The sequence below is a fragment of the Lactuca sativa genome, chromosome 1 (genome assembly GCF_002870075.4).
Source record: "Lactuca sativa cultivar Salinas chromosome 1, Lsat_Salinas_v11, whole genome shotgun sequence".
In the NCBI taxonomy this organism is placed as follows: Eukaryota; Viridiplantae; Streptophyta; class Magnoliopsida; order Asterales; family Asteraceae; genus Lactuca; species Lactuca sativa.
In genome coordinates, this window is record NC_056623.2 from 6,828,205 (window position 1) to 6,853,419 (window position 25,215).

The 25,215-nt window shown below is 31.2% G+C and overlaps 2 protein-coding genes across 2 annotated transcripts; one reads left to right on the forward strand and one right to left on the reverse strand.

Moving 5' to 3' along the window:
- Positions 1 to 377: 377 nt before the first annotated feature.
- On the forward strand, positions 378 to 3,333 carry LOC111875972 (uncharacterized). The gene is made up of 10 exons (XM_023872490.3): positions 378 to 582; positions 705 to 766; positions 1,294 to 1,413; positions 1,824 to 1,923; positions 2,015 to 2,095; positions 2,240 to 2,289; positions 2,392 to 2,542; positions 2,649 to 2,705; positions 2,811 to 2,932; positions 3,053 to 3,333. The coding sequence occupies exons 1-10, from the start codon at positions 502 to 504 to the stop codon at positions 3,261 to 3,263; spliced, it is 1,035 nt and encodes a 344-aa protein (XP_023728258.1). The 5' UTR covers positions 378 to 501; the 3' UTR covers positions 3,264 to 3,333.
- A 10,046-nt stretch (positions 3,334 to 13,379) lies between these two features.
- Positions 13,380 to 17,925, reverse strand: LOC111875971 (carboxypeptidase SOL1). The gene is made up of 15 exons (XM_023872489.3): positions 17,735 to 17,925; positions 16,596 to 16,662; positions 16,392 to 16,487; positions 16,205 to 16,235; positions 16,045 to 16,101; positions 15,857 to 15,952; positions 15,568 to 15,690; positions 15,345 to 15,449; positions 15,181 to 15,227; positions 14,848 to 14,973; positions 14,652 to 14,754; positions 14,428 to 14,490; positions 14,129 to 14,212; positions 13,974 to 14,037; positions 13,380 to 13,903 (listed from the first exon to the last, which is right to left on the reverse strand). Exons 1-15 carry the CDS (start codon positions 17,829 to 17,831, stop codon positions 13,590 to 13,592), a joined length of 1,473 nt encoding a protein of 490 aa, XP_023728257.1. The 5' UTR covers positions 17,832 to 17,925; the 3' UTR covers positions 13,380 to 13,589.
- Between the last annotated feature and the right edge of the window lie 7,290 nt (positions 17,926 to 25,215).

Consider the following 25,215-nt stretch of genomic DNA (forward strand, 5'->3'; position numbering starts at 1 on the left):
TGAGTTTGCCCGTTTGATGGGTCTTGCAAATTGAAGCTACATTTGTAGTGATGTGTTCTGTTTGAGACTCACAATTTGGGTGTATGATTTGTAATCGGAACGAAGGGTTGATTTGAAGGATAATTCTGGATGATCAATAGTGTTTAAGACATACATTTTATAGGCTTCCTCGGTATCAGGACACGTAATGATGTTTTAAAACAGAAAAATAAGAGTTTATTTCCTTAATGCAAAAAAAAAAAAAAAAAAAAAAAAAAAAAAAAAATAATTGAGAAAAGGTGTGTGATCTTTTAAAACAAACACGATAAGTTTAATGATATGTCTTTTAATAAACAATCAATAAAATATGGGTAGAAACTCGAAATTCTAAATTAGAAAATGTATGGTAAGATCAAGGTGTACGTGGTCATAGAGAAATTCAAGTACTCAAAGTTCTTCACATATCGAAATTTCAGCGGTTCTGTAGAACATCAAGAATCTTGAAGACAGTATCAAAGTTAAATGCAATCAACACCACCAACATTTACGCTGCGCCTTCATGTTCGTATCTCACTTGGATTACTTGCAATGTTCATCCTCAAGGTCAACTTTAAACCCCACGATTTCTCATTTATTGACATTTTTCCATCAAATTTTGTATACGTTGTCGACAAAATTGTTTGAAGGTTTAGTTTTCCTTCTTGTTGTACATTTCACTGATGCAGACATGGCGATCAACTGCTTTCGGCATTTATGGGTACCTCAATTTCACAAAATCTGGATTCTTGTGAGTAACGAATACTCATATCATTTCATATATTATGAAATACGGTTTTGCTTTTCCCTCAATTTACTTGATTTCCATAGTTTGTACCGAAATCCTTATTATTTAGTAAATTTATATGGAGGATCAGGAAATTTGATGGAACTGTGCTTTTTTATTAGAATAGTAATATGGATGCGAACAGCAATGAATGCTCAGTTTTCAACAACATGATTTATGTTCATAATCTCCTGCTGTTTAGATATGATATATATCTTGATCATAGGTTTTGTTTTAGTTTTCAGGATTCTAAGTGTTTAGTGGTTATCTGTCTTTCGGTTAGCAAGATTTGGTGTTATTTACTAGGATTAATGATGGGTTTGTATCTTGATCTAGGGTTTTGCTTCGATTGCTAGGATTTTAGCATTTGAAAGCTAGAGTTTATAACTTTTTTTTTCCTTCATCATGATTTATAATACATCGTGCAGGATTTTAGTGTTTCAAAACTAGTATTTATGACATCATCACATATGGGATTGTTTCAATTTTAGGGAACACTCAAAGAATTTCAAACCAGAAGATATGGCAACTCGAATAGATGGAAAGAATTGCGTAGTAACAGGAGCTAACTCTGGAATCGGTTATGCCACTGCTGAGGGTCTTGCATCCAGGTGCTTTATCTTAAATTCTTGATTCAATAAAATACAACAATCATCCCTACACATTTGCAGAGATACTATTTTTAACTAATATATTTTTCATATTGTTTAATATTGTTGTCTTGGTTGATTTTTTAAACTATGTTGTAAGCGGTTTAATATTGTGGTATAAAACCAAAATGTTTGATGAGATGACACAAGAAAGTCAAACCTTTTTGACTTTTGAGGGTCAAATAGTAAACTTCAAAACTGTTTGATGAATATAAGAATAGGAACATTTTGGCCACAAAAAACTAATATCATTTTTAATTTAGAAATTATCAGGTTTGATTCTTCGTAATCAGAAGTTGACTTTTCTACACTGACAACTATTTTGCACAATAACTATTCTCAGATTGTATTGTTATTATTGTTAATACCAGAGGAGCAAATGTGTATATGGTGTGTCGAAATAGGGAAAGGGGAGAAGCTGCTCTCTCTAAAATTCATTCTACCACAGGCAACCAAAATGTTCACTTAGAGGTATATATGTTCTGTTATTTTTATAAAACCATGAAAGAAAGAAATAACAAAATGTTAATGAAGGGTAGTTTGGTCATTTTTGGTCTTGTAGATCTGTGATCTTTCTTCTATCAATGATGTCAAGTCTTTTGCTTCCAGATTTAAGGAAAAGGATGTTCCTGTTCATGTTCTGGTAACCACTCCTACATCCGTTCAACATACTTGTAGGCTCTGTTTTTTTTTTTTTTTTTCAATTAAGTCAGTTTTGTCTGAATAAATAATTAAGTCGTGTCCCCATTAAGTAAAAAAGAAACAGCACCTAACTTGTTTTTCTTAGGTCAACAATGCTGGGGTGCTTGAGAACACACGAGTAACAACATCAGAAGGGTATCATTCTTTTTTACATTTCTCTTTTATTTCTCTCATTATATCCCTTCAATTGACAACGTTGTTTTATTTTTTTCCGTTTGTTTAAAAAAAAAAAAACAGATTTGAAATGAATTTTGCTGTGAACGTACTAGGGACTTATGGCATGACAGAGCTATTGGTTCCTTTGCTTGAAAAATGTGAAGGTGATGCACGTGTCATTACAGTATCCTCAGGTGGAATGTATACGAGTCCCTTGACCACTGACTTACAGGTTAAGATAAATCATTAGGCTATCAAAAGACGTAAATACCCTTGCATTAGAGAGCAATAAATGAGAAATGATGTGCACTCTTATTTTTTTTATTGTGATATTGCAGTTTAAGGATGGTGAATTTAATGGAGTAGAACAGTATGCTCGCAACAAACGGGTACAGGTATCATCATTTCTTCCCCTGACTTTATGAAGGAATTGTTTCTCCATTAAGCCAAAAAGAAACTAATACATGAAGAATTGAATGTGTTGTGTATATATATATTAGGTAGCATTGACAGAAAAATGGGCTGAAAAATATGGCAACAAAGGGATCGGTTTCTATGCGATGCACCCTGGATGGGCCGAAACGCCTGGAGTCACCAATAGTTTGCCTGCCTTTTCTAAATCGTACGTCTTTAATTTTTTGCTAAAAAAAAGTCAACACTAACTGTTTATAGAGTCAAATCACCCTATAATTAATAAGACTGACTATATATAGTTATAATGAGTTACGAGTAAAAATTTCAGGATGCAAGGGAAGCTAAGAACGAGTGAGGAAGGTGCAGACACGGTTATTTGGTTAGCTTCGCAGCCTAAACAAAACCTTGTTTCCGGTGGACTCTATTTTGATAGAACTGAAGCGTCCAAGCATTTACCATTTGCTGCAACAAGTAACTCCCACAATGCTATCGATTCCATTATGGCTACCCTTGATTCTTTAGCTAACTTTTCAATCTGATTTTCTTATTAATTTCCAACACCGATGGATAATGTATTTTTGTTATTTATGTTAGGTAAATATTTATATACATACAGGGCCGGTCCAAACATATATGGGGCCCGGGCGAAAAGAAAAAAAAAAAGGTCCCTCAAATACAAATATAATAAAGATTCAGAAAAATATCATTACCCTTCAATATAGACGTTTTCAATTAGAAATAAAATACAAACTAAATTGTTTATATTTTGAGCTAAATTGAGTTTCAACCAACTTTAGGCCCTAAAAATCATTTAGGTAATAATTTTTTTTATATATACATAGCCTATAAATTTTTAGCCTCCTGGAGTCGTGGGCCCTGGGCGGTCACCCGGGTTGCCCACCGTCTGGACCGGCCCTGTATACATATTAGTATTCGTAATGACGTATTTTGAAAAAAATGTTTTACTTTGGAATTTGGTAATTTGTTTATGGGTTGAGCATTAAAATAAGTTGATGTGACATATGTGCATCGAAGTTTTGATACCTCGACATCCGACTAGGTGGGTGATGGCTCATATCACAATATTTTTGTCATGCTTTATAAGCCCAACATCATTTTCTCTCTGTCCTTCCCTCACCCACTTATATTTTAGGTCTGTCACCGGCGGGTGTTATAAATACGTTATCATATTTTTGGTCCGTCAAATAAGTGTCATATGATTTTCCCTCACCCTCCCCTCACCCCACAAAACCGATAGGAATTGTCATCTCTCATTACCTCACACCCTCATTTTTTTAATATTTAAATATGAATAAAAAATATATATCAATGTTATACTTTATTTATAAGGGATTAAATACCATAAATTTTGATATTTTTTGTAATTTTTTAATATATATAAAATTTAATAATAGTTAACACAGAGAAAAATAAAGTGCAGCAATATCCTCTCGAGCGGTACCTTACCGCAGCCAAACACCCCTGTCAATGTCATGTTCAGTGCAGTGACACATCACCCTCATAAGGCACAATATTAGCCCGCCTAGATCGGTCTTAACCGATAGGAAATGGTCGTGTCACACCACCTTTCATTTTTTTTTTCCTTTTTTTAATTAATATGTTAAAATGTAATTTTATAATTATATAAACATCTAAAATACATATTTAAAATAATAAAAAGTAAATTTCATTAATTTAATTAAAATATTACATAGTTAAAAACGATAATTAAATAAAATTTGGATTGGGTCTCCCGAAAAAATTTAACTTTCGGTGTTGGAGTTGGCTTCCCTAAACATATTAGGAGAGGAGAATTTTTTGGATTAAGGTTTGGCTAAGGGGTTGCATGAAGTAATATTGTTATGGTATTTGTTGGTAGTGAAAGTGTTAGGGTCGGGGGAAATTATAAGACATCAAGTCGTTTGCGGTAAACCGATTGATCCAAAGAAAAAACATATGCAATCGGTGTTCTTGAACAACTATCAAACGATTTATTTCAGCCGGGTCTTGGTGTAAGATTGGTGGGATAGTTGTTTGGATTCATTTTAATAGTAGAAATGATAGTATTTTGTGTGAATTTAATAGCAGAATGGATAATGGATATGTGAAATAAATTATATGAAGTATGGTGTGTGTGTGTGTCTATATATATATATATATATATATATGAGAAAAGTGAATATGTGGCTTTTATGTACCTAAACTTTGGTATAGAACCTTTTAAACGACATAGTTTTAAATAAAACAAAACAAATTTTATTTTCTCTTAATTTTGTTTTAATATATTACCATTGAATTGAGTTAAATTATGGAAGGAAAAAAGATAAATTATATATCTTTTTATTGCAAAAAAAAGTCATTGAAGTTTATAGGGAAAGTAAAAACAAATATATTTTTAACGAATATAACTCAAATGTTTTTTCCTTCAATTGAAAAACTATATCCAATGATTTGTGAAAACCTTGATTGAGTTATTGGATATTCTTCTTTTATCTTTTATTGTATTTGTTTTTATTTAAAATTTAGTAAGGTTGAGTAAATGGTCATGACTTTTAATGCTGTAAGTTCTTAAGATACAATGAAGAAAAAAAACATAAATTCGATAGGTTTAGCAAGTCACATGCTTAAAGAAGAACAGTAAACGAGATATCATGATTAGTTTAGATATAATTGATCAAAACTATATAGTTTGGAGGGTTCTATATATATATATATATATATATATATATATATATATATATATATAGAGAGAGAGAGAGAGAGAGAGAGAGTTAGGTTCAAATGTTTTCACTATCTATTGTGTGCCTGTATGATTGATTCTGGACCAATCATTTTAGTTATTTTAAGAAAGTAATTAATGCATATTAAATGCTGAAGATGTAATTAATATCTATTATATCTTCAACATGTAATATGCATTAATTACTTTCTTAAAATAACTAAAATGATTGGTCCAGAATCAGTCATACATGCACACAATAGATAGTGAAAACAAAATAACCTAACCCTATATATATATATATATATATATATATATATATATATATATATATATATATATATATATATATATATATATATATATATATAGGTAAAGGTTCAAATGAGAACCAAAAAAGAATAAGAACCATTTGAACCATTACCTGATGCATCTAAAACTTATTAACTTCAACTTCCCTTTTAACATTTAGAGCAAAAACCTTCATTTATATCTTTCAACCACCAATCTGATGAACACCACCACTCTCATCGCTTGTTACACCACCGCCACCACCACCACCAGTGACGATGTCTCCACCACCGATCTACGAGATCCACCTCTAGATCTATGACTTTTGACGCTAGATCTACAATTTCCTCCTTCATATCTATAAGTTTTTCAGCTAGATCTCGTGATGTGGAAGGAGTTCTGATGGGATCTCGAGACGTGGAAGGATTTCCGAGAAAATCTAATGTTCAGACAAAGGAGTTCCGGTGGAATCCAAGCCGACACCGGTGCCACCATCTAGATGTGCGATTTCCGCTCTAGATCTATGAGATCCACCACCATTCAACCACTTTAGAACCACCAGCAGTGTCTTCCTCCTCCAAATCTGTAAATTTTGCTACTAATCGCCACCAGCAACGACGATTACAATGTCACTGACTATTGACGAGGCCGGTTACACGAGCACAAACATCCGACGAGACCATATATATGAGATCTTACGAGTGGCAAAGCAAGATCATTAAGATTTGGTGGTGTTGTTACAACCAATGTGGCACTCATCATCTTCTTACCAACATGTATATTATGATGAGCTTATATGAGTGTTTTTTTAACCTCTGTACAATTATCTTCATGTTTATTTATTGTGTTTTACATCTTACTCCATTTTTGCTACCTATTATGTGTTAAAAGGCTTAGTAAAAATCAGAATCAAGAAACATTTCATGATGCACACAATGTGTTTGATGATTTGCCTGAATGAAAAATTGAAACTGTAAATAGTGTTTGTTGTACATTAAGTTGTGAATAAGTGTATAAAACTTATGTATTAATATTTGAATAACCTAAATCCTACTGTGTGTTTTTTTTTTTTTGTATTTATGAATAGCTTGAGTTGTATAAGTATTGTGAATGGTTTTTTTGATGCACACAAGGTGTTTGATGATTTGTGTGAATGAAAATTATAAAATTTGAAAAGTGTCTTTTAAGTTGTGAACACTTTAAATGAGTGTCATAAACTGCTTTATTAAACTGTGAAGTAAAGTTTTGAAATATGAGTTTTAATTTAAGAATATAGTAATGAATGTATAATTTTTATGTATTAAACATCAAATTTATTATACTAAGTTGTGAATTTGTGTATTAAACTGTGAATTGACTGTATTAAGAGTTTTAGGTTGATAATATGGATGTGAATTTATACTTTTGTGTATTAAATTATGAATGTATTGTAATAAGTTGTGAATTTTATGTATTATGCTATGATTTTTATGCTTTAAACTGTAAATTAACTGCATTATCTATGAATTTTTTGTTTAAACTGTGCATTAACTGTATTAAATTGTGAATTTTTTGTATTACATTGTTATTTTTGTGTTTAAAAATGTGAATTAATTGCATTAATTTGTGATTTTTCTGATTAAACTATTAATTGAATGTATTAAGCTGTGAATTTATAATAAATTTTATGTTAAAATATAAATGATTTACGTGAGAATATTTTTTTTTAGTTTTCTTGTGAATATATTTATTTTTTTTGTTGTATAAATATGTAAGAAGATATTAGTTTTATAATTATTTTGCAGTAAACTTATAATAAGTGAATTAATTGGTTTACTGAATTATAAATATAATATTTAAGTTGTTAATTAACAATTTTATATACATATTTGATTTAGAATGAATGATGATTGCGATGGTGACAATTGTGGCTGGTGATGTCGTATTGTAGTTGGTGGTGATGGTAGAGTTTGAGTTTATCTTCTTTGAATATTTGAATTATTGTAAAATGGATTGTATTAAGTTGTGAATTTTTGTGTATTAAAGTGTAAATGGACTGTATTAAGTTGTATATTTGATATAAATTTTGCTCTAAAATATGAATGAATGTATGTATGAAAATATAGTTGTGTATTAATGAATTAATATGTTGATTAAACTGTGAATATGAAAATTTTAAACTGTGAATACGCAAGGAAATCTAAAATTTAGAAAAAGAAAAATTGACTTTGTCAAGGCATAAATCTATTTTTTATTAATATTTTGTATGTTTGGTTGCAAAAATAAAAGGGTATGTATTAAAAAGTATTACCAAATAAATTAGAACTATAATATTTGTTTTATTAAGCTGTGAATATGACCTGAAAATACAATTGAACTTGTTGTTAGTCCGGCGGTGGTCCGACATCGGCCCGACAGCGGTCTGATGGTGGTCCCGCAACTTCCAAGAATAAGTGGCAACTAGTTGTAAATAAGGGAATGAAAAAGTTTGTTTTATATAATTTTAATTTTTAATTTGTCTAAAATGTCTTTAATAAAAACATTTAAAACATGGTTCTTAGGGTTCTCATTTGAACCACTCCCTATATATATATATATATATATATATATATATATATATATATATATATATATATATATATATATATATATATATATATATATATATATTCATATGGTTAGGTTATTTTGGTTTCACTATCTATTGTGTGCATGTATGATTGATTCTGGACCAATCATTTTAGTTATTTTAAGAAAATAATTAATGCATATTACATGTTGAAGATATAATGGATATTAATTACATCTTCAGCATTTAATATGCATTAATTACTTTCATAAAATAACAAAAATGATTGGTCCAGAATCAATCATACATGCAAACAATAGATACCGAAAACATTTGAACCTAACTCTCTCTCTCTCTCTCTCTCTCTCTCTCTCTCTCTCTATATATATATATATATATATATATATATATATATATATATATATATATATATAGAGAGAGAGAGAGAGAGAGAGAGAAAGAGGTAGGTTCAGATGTTTCTCACATCTATTGTGTGCTAGAATGCACCAATAAGAATTGAGTAAACATTAAATGTATATTTAATGATATCCATATTTATAATTCATTTTTATGGAAACTAATTTAATTCGTCATTAATGTCAATAATAATATTCTTTCAGAATGAATTCATATATAAAATAATAAGAGTGTATTCTAGGAAAACGAGAGTATATTATACTAGAATACACCCTCATTCTTCATATTCCATACAACTTTATTATATTTTAAGTGAGTGGGTCCTGAAATAATGTTATTGCTGACATAAAAACCTAAATACGAATTCATTCTCAAAGAATGTTATTGCTGACATTAATGACGAATTTAATTAATTTCCTTAAAGAGAAAATTATAATTATGGATATCATTTAATATACATACAATTATGGAAAACATTTAATATCTATCATTATTTAATTAAATAATAATATAATTTTACTAAATTTCTATTGGTGCATTATATAGCACACAATAAATGTAAAAAACACTTTAGCCTAGCCTATATATATATATTAGAAATGTTACCGCTTTATAGCCGTTGGAATTGAAGTTTGAGAATCGTTAAGAAATTCCGTAACACCTGAACACCAAACTCATAAATCCAATTAAGCTCAAAAACATTTCCAATGTGAGTTTTTTATCAACGGGATCCATTAATTTGTATTTATATCATTTTATTGTTTTTTTCATATAAGATGACTATTTAACAATTGTTTGAAAATCTATGAAACCACCAAAATATAGTAAAAGCTCGTAACAAGTGCTAGTAAATTTATAAGCTTTGTAAAAACTCCTTTAATAATTTGTTTACCTGTTGCCAAATTTAGGTGACAAATAAACGAGTCCATATAGAATGATGCATTGATTTTTTTTCAATTGATTTTTTTTCAACAATCAACCAAAATTTTCTTATTGACTACAAACAACAAACCAAAAAAACAAAGTTCAAGACACTAAATATGATAAAGACATGAAACCTGACACGTACGCCGACGTAATGATGAGAGCTCAATTATTGTGGCCTTTGCTTGACTTCTCTAACCCTAATAACTAAGACGAACAATCAAACTACTTTATTATATATATTCTTCCGCCTAAAAATTATTGTGTATAGACAAAAAACACATATATTAAGAAAATATTAACTACAACTAATTTTATTAAATAAAATGTCAATTATACACTTTTGTTGCATTTAATCCCATCATTTTGTTGCATTTAATTTTGTGGTAGGTTAACTCATAATGAAGGGTATTTTGGTAAAAATGATATTTATTTTTAAAAGTAGGCTATTATTTTAGGACAAAACAAAAAGAAAATATGGACTATTAATATGGGAGAGAGAGAGAGAGAGAGAGAGAGAGAGAGAGTAATATTTCATGTCATTGTCACTTTTATAAGAGAAAATGACTTATAAATGTAAGAAAGTATTAGAATTATAAAAAAAAATACAACTGAATTGTTTTTGTGTACATATATTGTCAATTGTCAACTAACTATAGTGTTTATACACGTATAACCTCTAAGCTTCACATTTTGTTTTAAAAAAATATCATTACGTTACTGATAATAGTATGTCACCAACCACTATGGATGTCAACGAGACCAAACGGGAGCGGAAATAGTTGCCCCCGCTCCCGCCCTCAAAATCAGTTATTATCACCGCCCCCGAATCCCCTGTTTACATAGCCCCAGATCCCGCCCCTGAATAAATTCATTACTCCCTCCCCCCGCCCCCGCTCCCGTGTTTTATAGGCTTAAAATTGATTTTTTTGACAAAAAAATATTTGTTATATTTTGAGCTAAAAAACTATTTTTCATAATTTTTAAAGCTTAAAATCTAGTTTTTTTATAACTAAAAATTAAAAATCCAACATTACAAAAAGACAAATCGAACAAACTTACAAATATAAAATACGACAAATACAACATTACAAAAAAAAAGTATGACATGTCTAAAAATATATGATCAATTCACTATCGTATCGTCGTATGATATGAAGTGAAAGAAAGTCAAGAAAACCTAAAATTAGATCATATATTGTCTATATATTTTTATATTAAATATATATTTTTCATATAAATATAAAATGGGGCCACCGCGGGAGTATAAGACGGAAATACCCACTCCCGGCCCCGGTCCCAAAAATAAACAGAGTTTAATCTTACTTCCGCCCCCGCCCCCGCCCCTGCCCCCGAACTTTTTAAAAAATTAACTCATACGGAATCGGGGTCCCATAGAAGCTTTTGACATCCTTACAAACCACGTGGCATGTCATGTGGTTGCTAATTATTTATTATATACACATTATATCATTAAAAAAAAATTATACACCTTTTACCATTTAACCATTTTGTACATATTTTACCATTAATCTTATATAATTTATTCAAAAAAGTATCATTTCAAAAAATACATACTATTACATAAAAATGGGTTTCCCGTTGCCCATTGCAGCTCCCCCAGTATTGCAAGGTTTGGAGGGAGAGGGTTTGTTTTTAGCGACGATACTAAGCACTCATTTTTAGAACTATATCATATATTTCTGTTAGTCATAATTTGATTCAAACTCACAAGGTTTGAACATAAGACTTCCCTCTTGAGTGCCCAATTATTACCCGTTGAGCAACCAAGATGAATCATGATATATATATATATATATATATATATATATATATATATATATATATATATATATATATATATATATATATATATATATATATATATATATATATATATATATATAGGCTAGGTTATAATGTGGATGAACAACTATTGTATGGACGTGTGCATAATGCTATTTTATGAAAATTACTAAAAGAATATCTTGTTTTGTAACGTGAATACATTCAATCTCACAGAACTATTGTTATTTTAATGGATTATCATCAATTCTAATTCATTTTTGTTCTCATGCATCGTTTTTTATTTATTTAAATTCTTACAAAATACGACTCAATAAACATCCTGATAACATTCTGACAGAATGAGAATAATTAAAAAAAATGTATAATAACCTTATAAACGATTTAATTAGTGAAAATGATTAATAATTACAATAATTATATAAGATTGAACGTATTAATATTATCAAACAACATATTTTCTTTGTCATTCTCACAGAATAACATTATCCACACATCTACATAATAGATGTCAATCCAGAACCTAGCTCTTATATATATATATATATATATATATATATATATATATATATATATATATATATATATATATATATATATATATATATATATATATATATATATATATATATATATATATATATATAAGAAGAAACTATTCCTGAGTATTCGGCTTCAGGTAAAGAAATATCAAATCCATTTATGGCTGTGACTTTGCCTAAAATTCATATGGGTGTACAGACACATCTTAGCTACAATCTAAATAAGAAACTATTAGAAGATGACGATGACCGATGAATTTATCAAAATGAGTTGATGGCTTCAATTATACAAGCTTTCCTCACTTATTACTTTAATTATGGTGTCTTTTTTATCAGAGATTCTCTAGTGGCTTCAATTGTCAAAAAGAAACGAATATTTCTGTGTGTCACCTTTTGCTTTAACAAGATAACAATTATTTTGAAAGATCTGGTAATACATCCGGTTACCAATTTTCATGATCAAATCCCTCTATAACATGAAGTGAAGAATTTATTTCAAGAAGCAGAGAAAAAATTTCATCCTTACAAATGTTCAGCTTATGCTTAGAAAAACTTCTAGTATTTTTTTTTTATCTATTTCTAGATGTTTAAATCATCATTTCTCCATATGTTTCTCCAAATTGTTGTAGTGATTATTCTTCGATTTCAGAAGGTATTTAACTATTTTGTTTCTTAGAATACTTTTTTATATTTTATATTATACAAAATTCTTGCTTATACAATAAAACTATCTTTAAAATAGCAATAACAGCAATAAAAATAGCAATGTATATTTTATAGCAAAGTTTTAAAATTAAAAATATGACTAAGAGTATAAAAGGAATATGATATTAAACAATAGATCAAGACGTGGAAAACTCACATTTGGCAACTTATTTCACCATCTTAAATGGTCAAAATGTTTGTTACCAATTAACAAGAGAGGTGGCAATCATATCGATTGGTGCCTTGGTGAGTTATACAAACTCAACCTGAAAACGACTTATATAAATATTTGTGTCGTATTAACCCGAATTAGCCATAAGCAAATCAACCCGTTTAATTATAGGAATTCACGGATTCATAAGTCAAATTCAGGTTTATTAATCACAAAAAAAAAAGTCTAAATATCACATATTTACTTATCATTGTTTACTTTCTCTTTTTAATAAATATAGTTTTTATTTTTTTTATCGGATAAAATTAGCAAGTTCCTGGATCAACCTGTGAAATTATTTACAAACCCGAACACAACCCGTATAATAAACGGGTTGGTGGTTGCATGTTTGCGGGTCATAAAAACTAAACCCAAATCTGTTTATCTCACCTCATATTACCAATTACCAAATACAGCATACAAAATAAATAAAAAATAATTTTTATTTTCCTACAGCAGCCTCAGTTAAAGCTTATCAACTTAAAAGTTGAATTCCGGAACTAAATATCTTTGATTTTGGTATATGATTGGGTGATGTGTAAAAATAATATTGTTTACAACACTTATACATGTACACCTAAACGTTGATGGTCCATCTAACAAGAGATGTGCTCGTGTGCATCGTTAAAGTTGGATAGGAATTAAATACACATACACACACACACACACACAGAGACTTGCAGTTGTGGAATCTTCTTATACTTATACAGCAGAGACTCGTCTTTGTTGTTGGGATTTTCGCAGTTTGAAATGGTTAATGATGGCTTTTCTTTTCATCAGGAAAAACAGAAAACCCAAAACTACAACTAAAGTTAGAGACACCTCCAGCTGGGATTTTGGTAAAAGCTCAGAAATTTTCAGACTGCTTTTACTTTTACTTTTACTTTTACTTTTACTACTACACTGATTTGGTAAAAAATGGGTGTCTGGCTCGAGTATGAAATCCAGTGTCACTGCTTCTTCCTTCATTGTGATGGTTGTTGTTCGTGTTTTGTAACCAGCCATTGTTGCTATAACTGCATTCCACAGATTTCAGTTTTTGGGTTAAATTGACAAAATGATCAAAGTGTGTGGGTTGAGTTGTACCTTCATATTGTTGTCCAGGGGCCAATAAACGGTGATAATCAGCTAATCTTTCACTTGCTTTAATCTGTACATCATTCATTAATCATTATATTATTATTAGAAATTAGAAAATATTATATCTTTTTCTTTTGTGGAAATATTAAAGTAATACATACTGTGTAATTTATATCCTTTATTGCAACGGTTGCAGGCAAAGGCTCTCCACAATCTGACGAAAAGATCCTTCCATGTACTCCTGACTACACTCACAATCATAAAATAAATATATGTAAAAAAATATATCAAAATAGATTCATTGCAAAAGCATAACCCATACTTGTTTAATGACCACTTCATCAATTTCGCTTAAAATGAAAACAGATTTTTATCACACTAATTGCCAAAAGTACACCTAAAAATTGAAATTTTTGGTAATAACAATAATTTTGTAGATATAAAAAAGTTTGACAATTACCTTGACAATGCTTGCAACAAGATGAAGCATACTCCTTTTGTTATGTTGCCATATCATGCGAAGCTGAATAATGTCAAGGAAATGAAAATGTAAGTAAACTCCAAAAAGGAAGTCATGGTTATATAGCTGAAAAAAAATAACGATATATCACTGTTGAAAATTCAAACTGTGTGTTGGAATTGCATCAAATTCTATATAAACAAATTGCATCAGATGAAGCTGACCTCATTAGCAGGAGGCCATTTGTTGTCACTGATCTCCAAGGTCAGTTCAAAACAGTCAGCAAATATGTAGTTCCAGTCTTGCATGCCACCATAGATGGGATACCTGCACCAATCACAATCATTCATATTAGTTTTGCAAATTTTACATCAGAAAATCCAATTGAAGTACATTTTACAATTTCAAATAGAATAATACCATTGAGCCCCATTTGTTATTCCTTCTTCAAATTCGCTGCTTTGAGACATGTTAAAGTGAGAGCCACTATACAACTTTGCCATGTATTTGAAAGTTTCATCATCAGGACATGCAAAGTAACTTTTGCTGAAATAACAGAAAAACCAATCTCAGCATACTACAATATCATTTTGCAACCTCAAGGTCCATATTAAGTTATTGAAGCATTTAACTAAACCTTCAACTCTTAAAATGCAAAGGATCATTAGTGCTTCATAGAAAGATGTTTACTAGAATATGAGCATTTTCATCTAAAAAGTTAAAAAAAAAAAAATTAATTGATTTAGAACTTACCTTCTATCATCGGTTCCATCCCATGGATAATTTGCAACAAGTGCTCCCTGAGAAATAAGAAATTTTACACTTTGAAGGATATGTGGTCTATGTTCATTCACAGAAAAGCAATAAAAATAAATAAATTTGCAAAGAAATGAAGACAAGTTTCAGGGATTTATTACCCCATGAAGACTAGCAGAGGCTGTGAAATGTATCTCTTTTAACCATCTCATAATCGCTTTTGTCTCTGGTTGTCTTTCGTTTAAATCATCATTCATTGGAAAAAACTACACCACAAGACATCAATCCAACGCTTTTAACAATCAGTTACATCAATTATGCAAACATACTATAACATTTATAATAATACAAACAGATTATGCAATTATGCAAAGATGAAAATACCTGGTCTGGAAAATCACGATTGAGATCAATGTTGTTTGCATTACCACGTTTTCTTAATGAAAACCCATCAGGATTCATTGTTGGAAGGATGTGAAGGTGGACATTATCCACAATCAGTGTTGCCTGCATTCACAAGTCAATCACAGGTCAATGCAAGTCAAACTCAGGAATAAAAAATATACAAATATCAATGTCAGTTATCTATTCACATGTAAAGTTTTATATATCACAAATTTGAACAATATAATCATATGGGGAGGCATTAATATTTCAGAGAAGAAAAGGTTACCAAGGGATCCTTCATATAATTGTCACACAGCCAATTTGATAAAAGCAAGAGAAGTTCACGCCCTACAGGTTCATCTCCATGCACATTCCCAATAAACTGCAACATCCATCATATCAACCAAAATCAATTTCAACAAAAAAAAATAAAAAAGAAAAGAAAAGGTCATGCATTTCTGGACATAATATCACCTTGAAAGCAGGTTTAGCCTCTTCCTTCCCAGGATTATTAGAAATTTCCAACACCCACTGCATTAGAAACAAAGGAAGAAAGTATGTATGAGGATATATAATTTTGGGAATTATAAGAAGAATAACAAAAAGAATGATGAGGTGTGAGTCAATATGTTACCAGTGGAACTCCCAAGACACTTTTCCCAATACTGGTGTAGGATTAAAGACCCTCAAAGAGAGAATCAAAAACGAGTCAGTTAATGACACAAATATCATTTAAAGTTAAACAAGATTATATGTTTATTTGAACATAAATGACATTCATGAGGGGATTTAATAATCAATGTATCAATAGAATAAGTCACCTGTATATCCTGGAAATGCGACCACATCTACCATGGAATGCCTTGATAGCCTTCTCAAGATCAGAATTAGTCATATATCCATGAGCCAACTTATTACTGCATTGCAGATATTCGGAAAATGCCAAAAGTAAATCAAACTATTGGAGAATAATAAGTAATTATATGGTTTAAATTTTAATCTGAATTTGAGATAAGTTATAATACAGTTTCTGAAAGTGACTTTCTTCGGACAAATGCCTTCCTGAAGCAGCATATGTTATATCCACAAAACCTGTTGAACATAATTCAGTTAAGATACGGTGGGAAGATAATAAAGTCAATTTCAAGAAGAATTAAGCTAATTTGAAGTAATTTTGGTATCTTTCTGTTAGATGTTTGGTATTAGATTAAAGCTTGTTAGTTTGATGCAAATATAAAAGAAAGAGAAAGTAGATGCAGAAATCATCACCCCACGTGTTGGATTGTGGTCACAAATCTCATTTAAAATGTGTTTGAGCACAAGATTTGATGCATGTAATTATGAGTAAATAGTCAAGTGGAAACCATGACCTTTATTCATTTGTTGTAATGTATTTGTAGTAGAAGTTAAAGCATGTTGCATGTGAAGTTAAATATATAAAACCTCAAAACACATGATAATTACATGGGACAAAAAAATAGGGTTCTTAGTGAAAACTAGGTGATTAGATAAATACTTGGTGACACTTAAAATTCTAAGGCGTGAGGTCAAACCATGGGAGTTAAATGAAAAATGCCCAAGATGTGTTATTCATGATGTACCATTTATACATCCAACTAAAATTAGATGGTGATATTCAACCCTCTTAAACAACTAAATACAAGCCCTAAATATCAATCCAATTTTGCTATGAATAAACCATCATTTTCCAATGTTTACAGCCAAGACCTTCATGCCTCACTATCATCTTTTTTTCTCTACATTACCTCGTACATCAGAACTTCAAATTACAAAGTCCCATCTTTATGAAATAATATATCCAACTAAAATTAGAGCCCATATTTGATTCTTTTAACTTCGAAACTCGTAGAATCTTATAAGCAACAAATCGACAAAGAACAATAATCGAAAAGATAAATTTAGGGAAATCTATGTCGCCAGAGTAGAAAAATCAGTGGAAAACTCGAATACGAAAGTAAAAATATTTCAATTTTTAAATTCAAAAGTGGAGTAACAATTTCCGTTCATATCATTTTATGATTTAAAAATGAAGCAAGAAATAGTTACAACACGAACCAAACAACAAAAGAATAGTCTCATTCAACAGCCAAACAAGTATATGATTGAAAAAGAACGAGAAATTAAAATCGAAAAAGGGGTTAACCTGAATCACGTTCACCGCCTCTGGCAAACACCGTATGAAACAAATGGAGCAAGTTTAGAGATAGGAAGAGTAAGAGCGATGGATTCAGGTTCGCCATATCAACGATTTCATTCACGAAATCGAGCTTCAGAGACCAAATCGCAGGGGAGAAGTGGTTTTAAGGCTTTGTTCGAACTGAGAGACACATGCACATGATAGGCACGTGCCTCGTTGACATAACCTTTTATAGTTTTATTTTGGGGAAATCTTATAAAAGTCCCAATATTTAAGGAAAAGTTACAATTTAGTCTCAAGATTTTTTTTTAACGAAAAAGTCCCGAAAACCGGCAAAAGTTTGCAGCTTGACCCTTTTTGACCAGTTGAAACCGGTACCAAATTAATTTGGAACTATTTCATAAACTAATCAAAAATATTGGGATTTTTCTGTAAACAAAAAATATTATGACTTTTCTGTAAACAAAAATATTAGGATTTTTCTACAAACAGAACCCTTATTATTATTATTATTATATAAATAAGAATACTATTTTTTGAACTTGTTATTATTAATATTGTTACTAATACATATAAATGCATTAAATGAAAAACTAATATTAATGACATTGTTTAAGGGTTGAGATGGAGGAGATGGTGATGCTTTTAGCATTGAAATCGTGAATGTCTGTTTGTATATTTTTACTTTGTATATGGTCATTTAATATTTGTTATTATTGTTTTCAATTTAGAATATTAATACTTAACAATTTGAAAGAAGTTGCATATTAATAGTTTAATCTCACTTTGTATATAAAATTGTTTAAGGTAGAAGAATTACTTTCCAAATCCAACAAATCCACTACAAACATCTGCATAGGTAACCCATATCAAAATTCAAAAGTATTGATTACAATATTTTGTTTAATAAAAAGTAATAGGAATAATTCAAAAGTATTAATCAAAATTCAAAAGTATTAATCCAAAAAACATGTCCTATTACTTTTTATTAAACAAGATATTGTAATTAATATTTTTGAATTTTGATATGGGCTACCTATGTAGATGTTTGTAGTGGATCTGTTGAATTTGAAAAATAATCCTTCCACCTTAAACATTTTTATATACAAAGTGAGAAATCCTTCTAGCTTAAACTATTTATAAATAATTTTATAAATATATAACTTCTTTTAAATTGTTACGTATTATTATTCTGAATTGAAAACAATAACAACAAATGTGAAATGACCATAACAAAGTAAAAATATACAAGCAAACATTTATGATTTCAATGCTAAAAGCATCAACATCTCCTCCACATTCACCCTTAAACAATATCATTATTATTATTATTATTTTCACTTAAATGCATTTATATGTATTAGTAACAATATTAATAATAACAAGTTCAAAAAATAGTATTTTTATTTATATTTTTTTAATAATAATAATAATAATATTAATAATAATAATAATAATAATAATGGTTCCGTTTGTAGAAAATTCCTAATATTTTTGTTTATAGAAAAGTCCTAATATTTTTTGTTTACAGAAAAGTCCCAATATTTTGGATTAGTTTACGAAATAGTCCCAAATTAATTTGGTACCGGTTTCAACCGGTCAAAAAGGGGTCAAACTGTAAATTTTTGCTGGTTTTCGGGACTTTTTCGTTAAAAAAAAATCTTGGGACTAAAGTGTAACTTTTCCGTAAATATTGAGACTTTTATGAAGATTTCCCTTTTATTTTGTATATGGTAAATTATACAAATGGCCACGGTGTCTTTGAAGTAATTTATACGTTTAGTTCTTGATTCTTTTGTTTAAGTCGGACAATCTTTAATTTATGTTTTTGTTGCGTGTTTGATCTCTATTACTCTTAAAAAGACTATGACTATATATACAAGGGTGTAAACGACAAGTATTAATCGGGTCATTCCAAACATATTTTAGACCATGGTGGAAGGTAGAAAAAAAGTCCTTAGAATACATAAATGTTATCAAGTTTTTTATAATAACTGAATAACCGAAAGAAGATTACTTGTACTAGCTTCTAAATATAACAATTTCAATTATATATATATATATATATATATATATATATATATATATATATATATATTAATTTGGGCCACTTTAAAAGATATGCTCAAGACAATCGTCTCTATAAGGCATGGGGACTAAACTATGATTTTCTCTATATGGAATTTAGAAGATAAGTGGTAAGGGGAGAGAGAGAGAGAGAGAGAGAGAGAGAGAGAGAGAGAGAGGGAGAGAGAGAGGGAGGGAGGGGAAATGAAAGGTATTTGTGAGGGGTTTAATAGGGTAGAATATGTTGACCCATCCAATTATATAAATAATAAATGAAATAAAATGTAAAAAATCAGATAAAGGCACTTTTATCATTTTTTTTCTTCTAGGGATAATGAGTTGAAAGAGTAACCAACTATAACACTTGTATATATTTGGTCTGTTAAATGTGACTTGAGCATTTTGAACATTCACATGGAGCATTTGAGTTTAATAGAGCACTTAGAAGTCAATAGAGCACTTGAGGTTCGTGGAGCATGTGACAAAGGAACGGATCATGTGACAAGAGAATGGATTATGTAACAAAAGAACGAATCATGTGATAAATGAACGAAACATCATAAAGGGGGGATGGAGCATCTGAGAAGGGTGAAGAGCACCTGAGAAAGGAATAGAGCATCTTAGAAGGATATGGAGCACCGTAGAGTGGAATGGAGCACCTTGGTGCATGGATGCGCTATCCATGCTCAAGATGTGCCATTCCATGCATAGATGTGCCACTTATGAGGCATGGTGTGCCATTGGGTAGCAAGGTGTGCCACATGAGAAAGAGATGTGGCACTTTTGAAGGAGGGCGTGTGTAACGCCCGTAGATCCGAGCTAGTCAAATAATCTTAACCAAGTTGTATAATATGTCTCAAGGGTTCCGTACATATAAAGAACGCCGAAATCCGAGTTATAACGAAGAAGTTATGGTCCGTCGAAGTTTTACGGCAAAACCGACACGACACCGGGAGACGTAAATAGTGAATTTACGATGGAGGATTTTTTAGCCTTATAAATAAATACAAAAGTTTTAGTATACGTTAAACCAAGAACATACAAAAAAAAACGTCCAAATCTGACTTCGTATGAGGGTGTTATGAATTTTCTAAGATTTGGCTTAGCAGTGCACAACCCGAAACTCGAATTTTAGATCGAGCGGTTTTTGGCCTACACGACCTAAATGAGAATTGAAGATCTCATTAATAGGAACTCAACGGTAAAAAGACAGACGGAAACAAAGTCTATATGTAGAAGTTATGAACTTTACGCGGACATTTAACAATATAATCTCCTCCTACTGTTAAAATTAATATCAGTCGAGAATTAGCCGACGGAGTGTTGTCTGAGTTAAAAACTAAACCCTAGTGGTATTGATACTAGGTTTTGTCGAGGAAAATTGTTTTGAGATAACGAAGTGTTGTCTGAGTTCGGAATCACCACCTAATCAAGTGAGTGCATAATTACTTTCATCTTATACATAGATATGAAGTATTTTATATAAATTACGTGTTATGTGTGCATATTATCTGAATACTTGCTGTCTATGTTGGATGAACGATTTTATACATGTTTTAAATGATTTAAACTGTATATGTATTTTATATCTACGATAATGTTGGGGTAAAACATGGGTAGATGTAATAGATGGAATATGAGTTGGATGATGATTTGAGAAGTTTTATAGACCACGAGGTGAGGGTGAGAGGTGGACGATGTGAGAAGCCTTTTCCCAAACGATGGCCCTGTCATTCAGCAGAGTATGGATGACAACCACGGACTATTCTAGACAGTCTGGTGGAACACTAGCAGGCTCGCAACCTGTAGGTGTTGTGAACGATGTGTTCACCCGGTGTACTCTAAACCTAGGTGATCATGCACTCTTGATGCCTAAACCCTGGTGATCATGCAGACTTGATGCCTAAACCTTGGTGATCATGCAGACTTGATGCCTAAACCCGGGCGACTATGCAAACTTAGTGCCCGTTGTGTAAACCGTGGCAACGATGGACTTTGTGTCGATTCCTTAGGATGATCCTTAGGAATGAGTGAACGAGAAATAACTGATGTTAAGGTAGATCCTTAAGAATAAAGAAGATAATGGGGATGGGTAATTGGGTTGATTGCTTAATTGTTTAAACATAATAATTATATTATTGTGGGTTGAAAACCCTATGTACTCACCAGGTTTTCCAACCTGACCCACTCAGTTTATTTATATCACAGGTGTTGTTATGATGTCACATTACACTGAGAGATTAAGGAGATGTAAATCACTAGCGATAATGAATATAAACTCTGTTTATGCTTATGTTTCAATGTCGATGATGACATCCCAAATGTTTTAAAATGAATAAAAATATTTTTCCTCGGAAATGCTTTGATAATGTATTTATCATGTTTTACTGGGAACAAATTCCACAACGTTTTGATTAAAAGAGATAATCTGATTTTTATAAAGCATAAACAAAATCGGTCTTTTCTGGTCGTGAAAATGGGGATGTCACAGTTGGTATCAGAGCATTAGTTTAAGCGAACTAGGAATTTGTAGGAAATTTCTAGACTTAAACTTAGAATGCTAAGTGATGATTGTGAGATGAGTGTCTGCTATATTTTAGACACAAGCACTAGTTTATTTTAGGAAAGATGCCTAAAATGTTTTATGTGCTAAATGTTTTATGTTATAGCTATAAAGATGCCTTATATGTTATTATTTGTTCGGATCTATGGTCTGTTGCCGACCGGATCTGGAAATTTTATGTGTTCAGATTTCTAAACGTTTGATTACGGTATTAGAACTTGCATATAACTTTTCGGTGTGACAAGGAGATCTATACGTCTATCGTAAATAAAATCTTTCCTATCTTAAAATTCTACCCTCGGTACACCGAATGTCTGCTTGGGTGTACAAAACGTCATGGTGAAGACAGACTAGGAAATATCCGAGGAAGATGACAACCTGAGCCTAAGAATGTGATGGGTCATGCATCGGTCGTTGCGCCTGCACCCGAACCTATCACAATGGCAGAAGTTCAGGAAGTGATGCGAACCATGATAGACTGGGAAAATATAGGAAATGAGATGGCTTACGATAGTAAATGATACCTATTGGAAGATATCATAAGAGAGGTATCTTGCCTTTAGAATACGTCTGATAAAATAGCAGTACGTCTAGAGAAGTACGGTACATCTAAATGTGTACATTTGATTGGCGGGATGATAGAACGATTGGTGTAATTCCTAAAGTTTTCCTATCATCTGGAATTTCCATCACCAACCGAGTTGAAGCAAAATTGATGATTGAAGATACGCATGGAAGAAGTCCTAGTATAGTCTATAGAAATTTTTATGATTATTTGGACACACTCGTATGTGTTAAATTGTTTTGTGATTTAGGACTTGGGGACTGCGAGACAGTACTTGGGACGAGTATGAGTAGGTGTGAAAGGTGGTAGATGCATATACTACCGGAAACACATGACTCACGCTTGGATCAGGGAAAGTCACAAGGTTACCAAGAAGCCAATAATTGAGTCCGTTTTATTCAAGCATGTCTTTACCATCGTTTCGGTAATGACTAAGAAGATTGTTGTTATTCTGACCCTAGTGGTCATATCAAATTGAGTCTGAATACGATGAGTATGATACGTGGTTCAGAGAACCAAGTTCGATGTAACATCTGACTTAAGCCAGAAGATTGAAATAAAAGATAATCATTGCGGTCATTAGAGGTATCGTGATAGTTGGTTGTGTTGGATTAGTGTCTAAGGCTGTAACTATATTTGGTAAGTACTTGACCCGATTGTGCATGGTCCTTTTTGGGTTGCCTTCACCATAGCAACTTGACAGGGTGATTTATGTAGAGAGAAGAGATATTATTATTAATGTATTATAAGAATAATATGTTAAAGGAATAATAATATTATTTGATTAATATAAGTCATAAATTAATTAGGAATTAATTTGGTGACTTAAAGAGATTAATTGAATAAAGGGGCATAAACTGTCAAATGTGTGATAGTTGTATTTTGAGCTAAGAATCCTTATGGATATGGGGTGGACGATTTTAGGGATATGGATCACCTAGAAATCGTCCAAGGCCTTATCTAGAAGGGATCTTTGGATTGCTTTGAGGCTAAGTTATCCAATTAGGGTTTTAGGGTGAAACCCTAGGAGCTCACAGTATAAATAGGGCCTTAGGGTTGTGGAAATCGACCACCTTGTTATTGGAGTAACCCTAGAGCCGATTTCCCTCTTCCTTACCTCTCTCAAATCATCTTCTTGCTAGTTGGTGTCTGTAAGCCATTAGAGGAGTGACATTTGTGACTCTAAGCTCCAAGAAGAAGAAGGTTTTCAAGCAAGTAACTCAAGGTATTATTCTAGATCTGTTTTCATATGTTTTGATTGTTAGTTTACATTAGATCTAGCCATGAAAGTCTTGGATATATTGCATGTTCAATTAGAGAAACCTAGATCCAAGCATTAGGGTTTGTATGTGCACAAAAAAGTTCTTATGTCCAAAACCCATCAGTGGTATCAGAGCCATGATTGGTTTCAATTGAATGTGATGCTTAACTGTTTTGCTTGCTGAAAATCGTTTTTCTTCACCTCTGTCCGACCCAACTCGGCGAGTCAGTGTCTGGACTCGGCGAGTTGGCCCTACTCGGCGAGTCCAAAGCTTGACTCGGCGAGTCCCAGCGTTAGACAGAGGATAATTCGGGATTTTATTGCTGTTTTGTCTTGGATTGATACCTAAATCGTTTTATTAAGTAAAAATCCGAATTTTAACATAATTTAATGATTATCCTTGACATAACAATAGATAATTTCAAATCTTTTGAATATTGATTACTTATATGATAAATATGGGCTATTTAAGATTATTTGGTAATTATCTAATGACTAAAATTGGATTAGGTCAAATATAGATAGTTATGAAATTAATTGTTTAATTTGAATTATTTGTTATTTGATCCCTATTGTTTTGAAAAGTTCAAAATTTATCCCGAAGTTTTGAAATTTGAATTTTGTGATTAATAGTTTAATTTAGAAGAATTTAAATTTCAACCCCTAGAGTTTTACAAGTTTAAATTTCAACCCTATACTATTATATTATTAAAAGCTTCATAAATATATAAGTAAAATTAAAATGCTAGTCTTACCGTTACTAGGCCTCATTCACGAAGTCGGTCTATAAGGTGGGTATAAGGTCGCTGCTTATAAAATGGCGCTTAATGGGTGTGCACTCACACCCACCGCTTGCTTGACTAGTGGAGGGTTGTTAGCCGAACGGGTAGGATAAGGCAATCCTCTCCTCATTAATAAGTATAATGAATCTATAACTAAACTTTTTTACAAATTCTCAATCCTAGTTACTTTAGGCGAAAGTGAATTGATGCAATCCCATGAAATTGCACTTTGCACCCTTACTAAGAAGT

What these genes read in the sequence shown, in the direction of transcription:
- LOC111875972 (XM_023872490.3), top strand. Translation starts at nt 502, where the DNA reads ATGCAATCAACACCACCAACATTTACGCTGCGCCTTCATGTTCGTATC. An exon ending in TTGCAATGTTCATCCTCAAG is followed by an intron (nt 583 to 704) that starts GTCAACTTTAAA and finishes TCACTGATGCAG; the next exon opens with ACATGGCGATCAACTGCTTT. An exon ending in TTGCCTGCCTTTTCTAAATC is followed by an intron (nt 2,933 to 3,052) that starts GTACGTCTTTAA and finishes TAAAAATTTCAG; the next exon opens with GATGCAAGGGAAGCTAAGAA.
- LOC111875971 (XM_023872489.3), bottom strand. Translation starts at nt 17,831, where the DNA reads ATGGCGAACCTGAATCCATCGCTCTTACTCTTCCTATCTCTAAACTTG. An exon ending in CGCATTTCCAGGATATACAG is followed by an intron (nt 16,236 to 16,391) that starts GTGACTTATTCT and finishes ATCCTACACCAG; the next exon opens with TATTGGGAAAAGTGTCTTGG. An exon ending in ATTATATGAAGGATCCCTTG is followed by an intron (nt 15,691 to 15,856) that starts GTAACCTTTTCT and finishes TTGTGAATGCAG; the next exon opens with GCAACACTGATTGTGGATAA.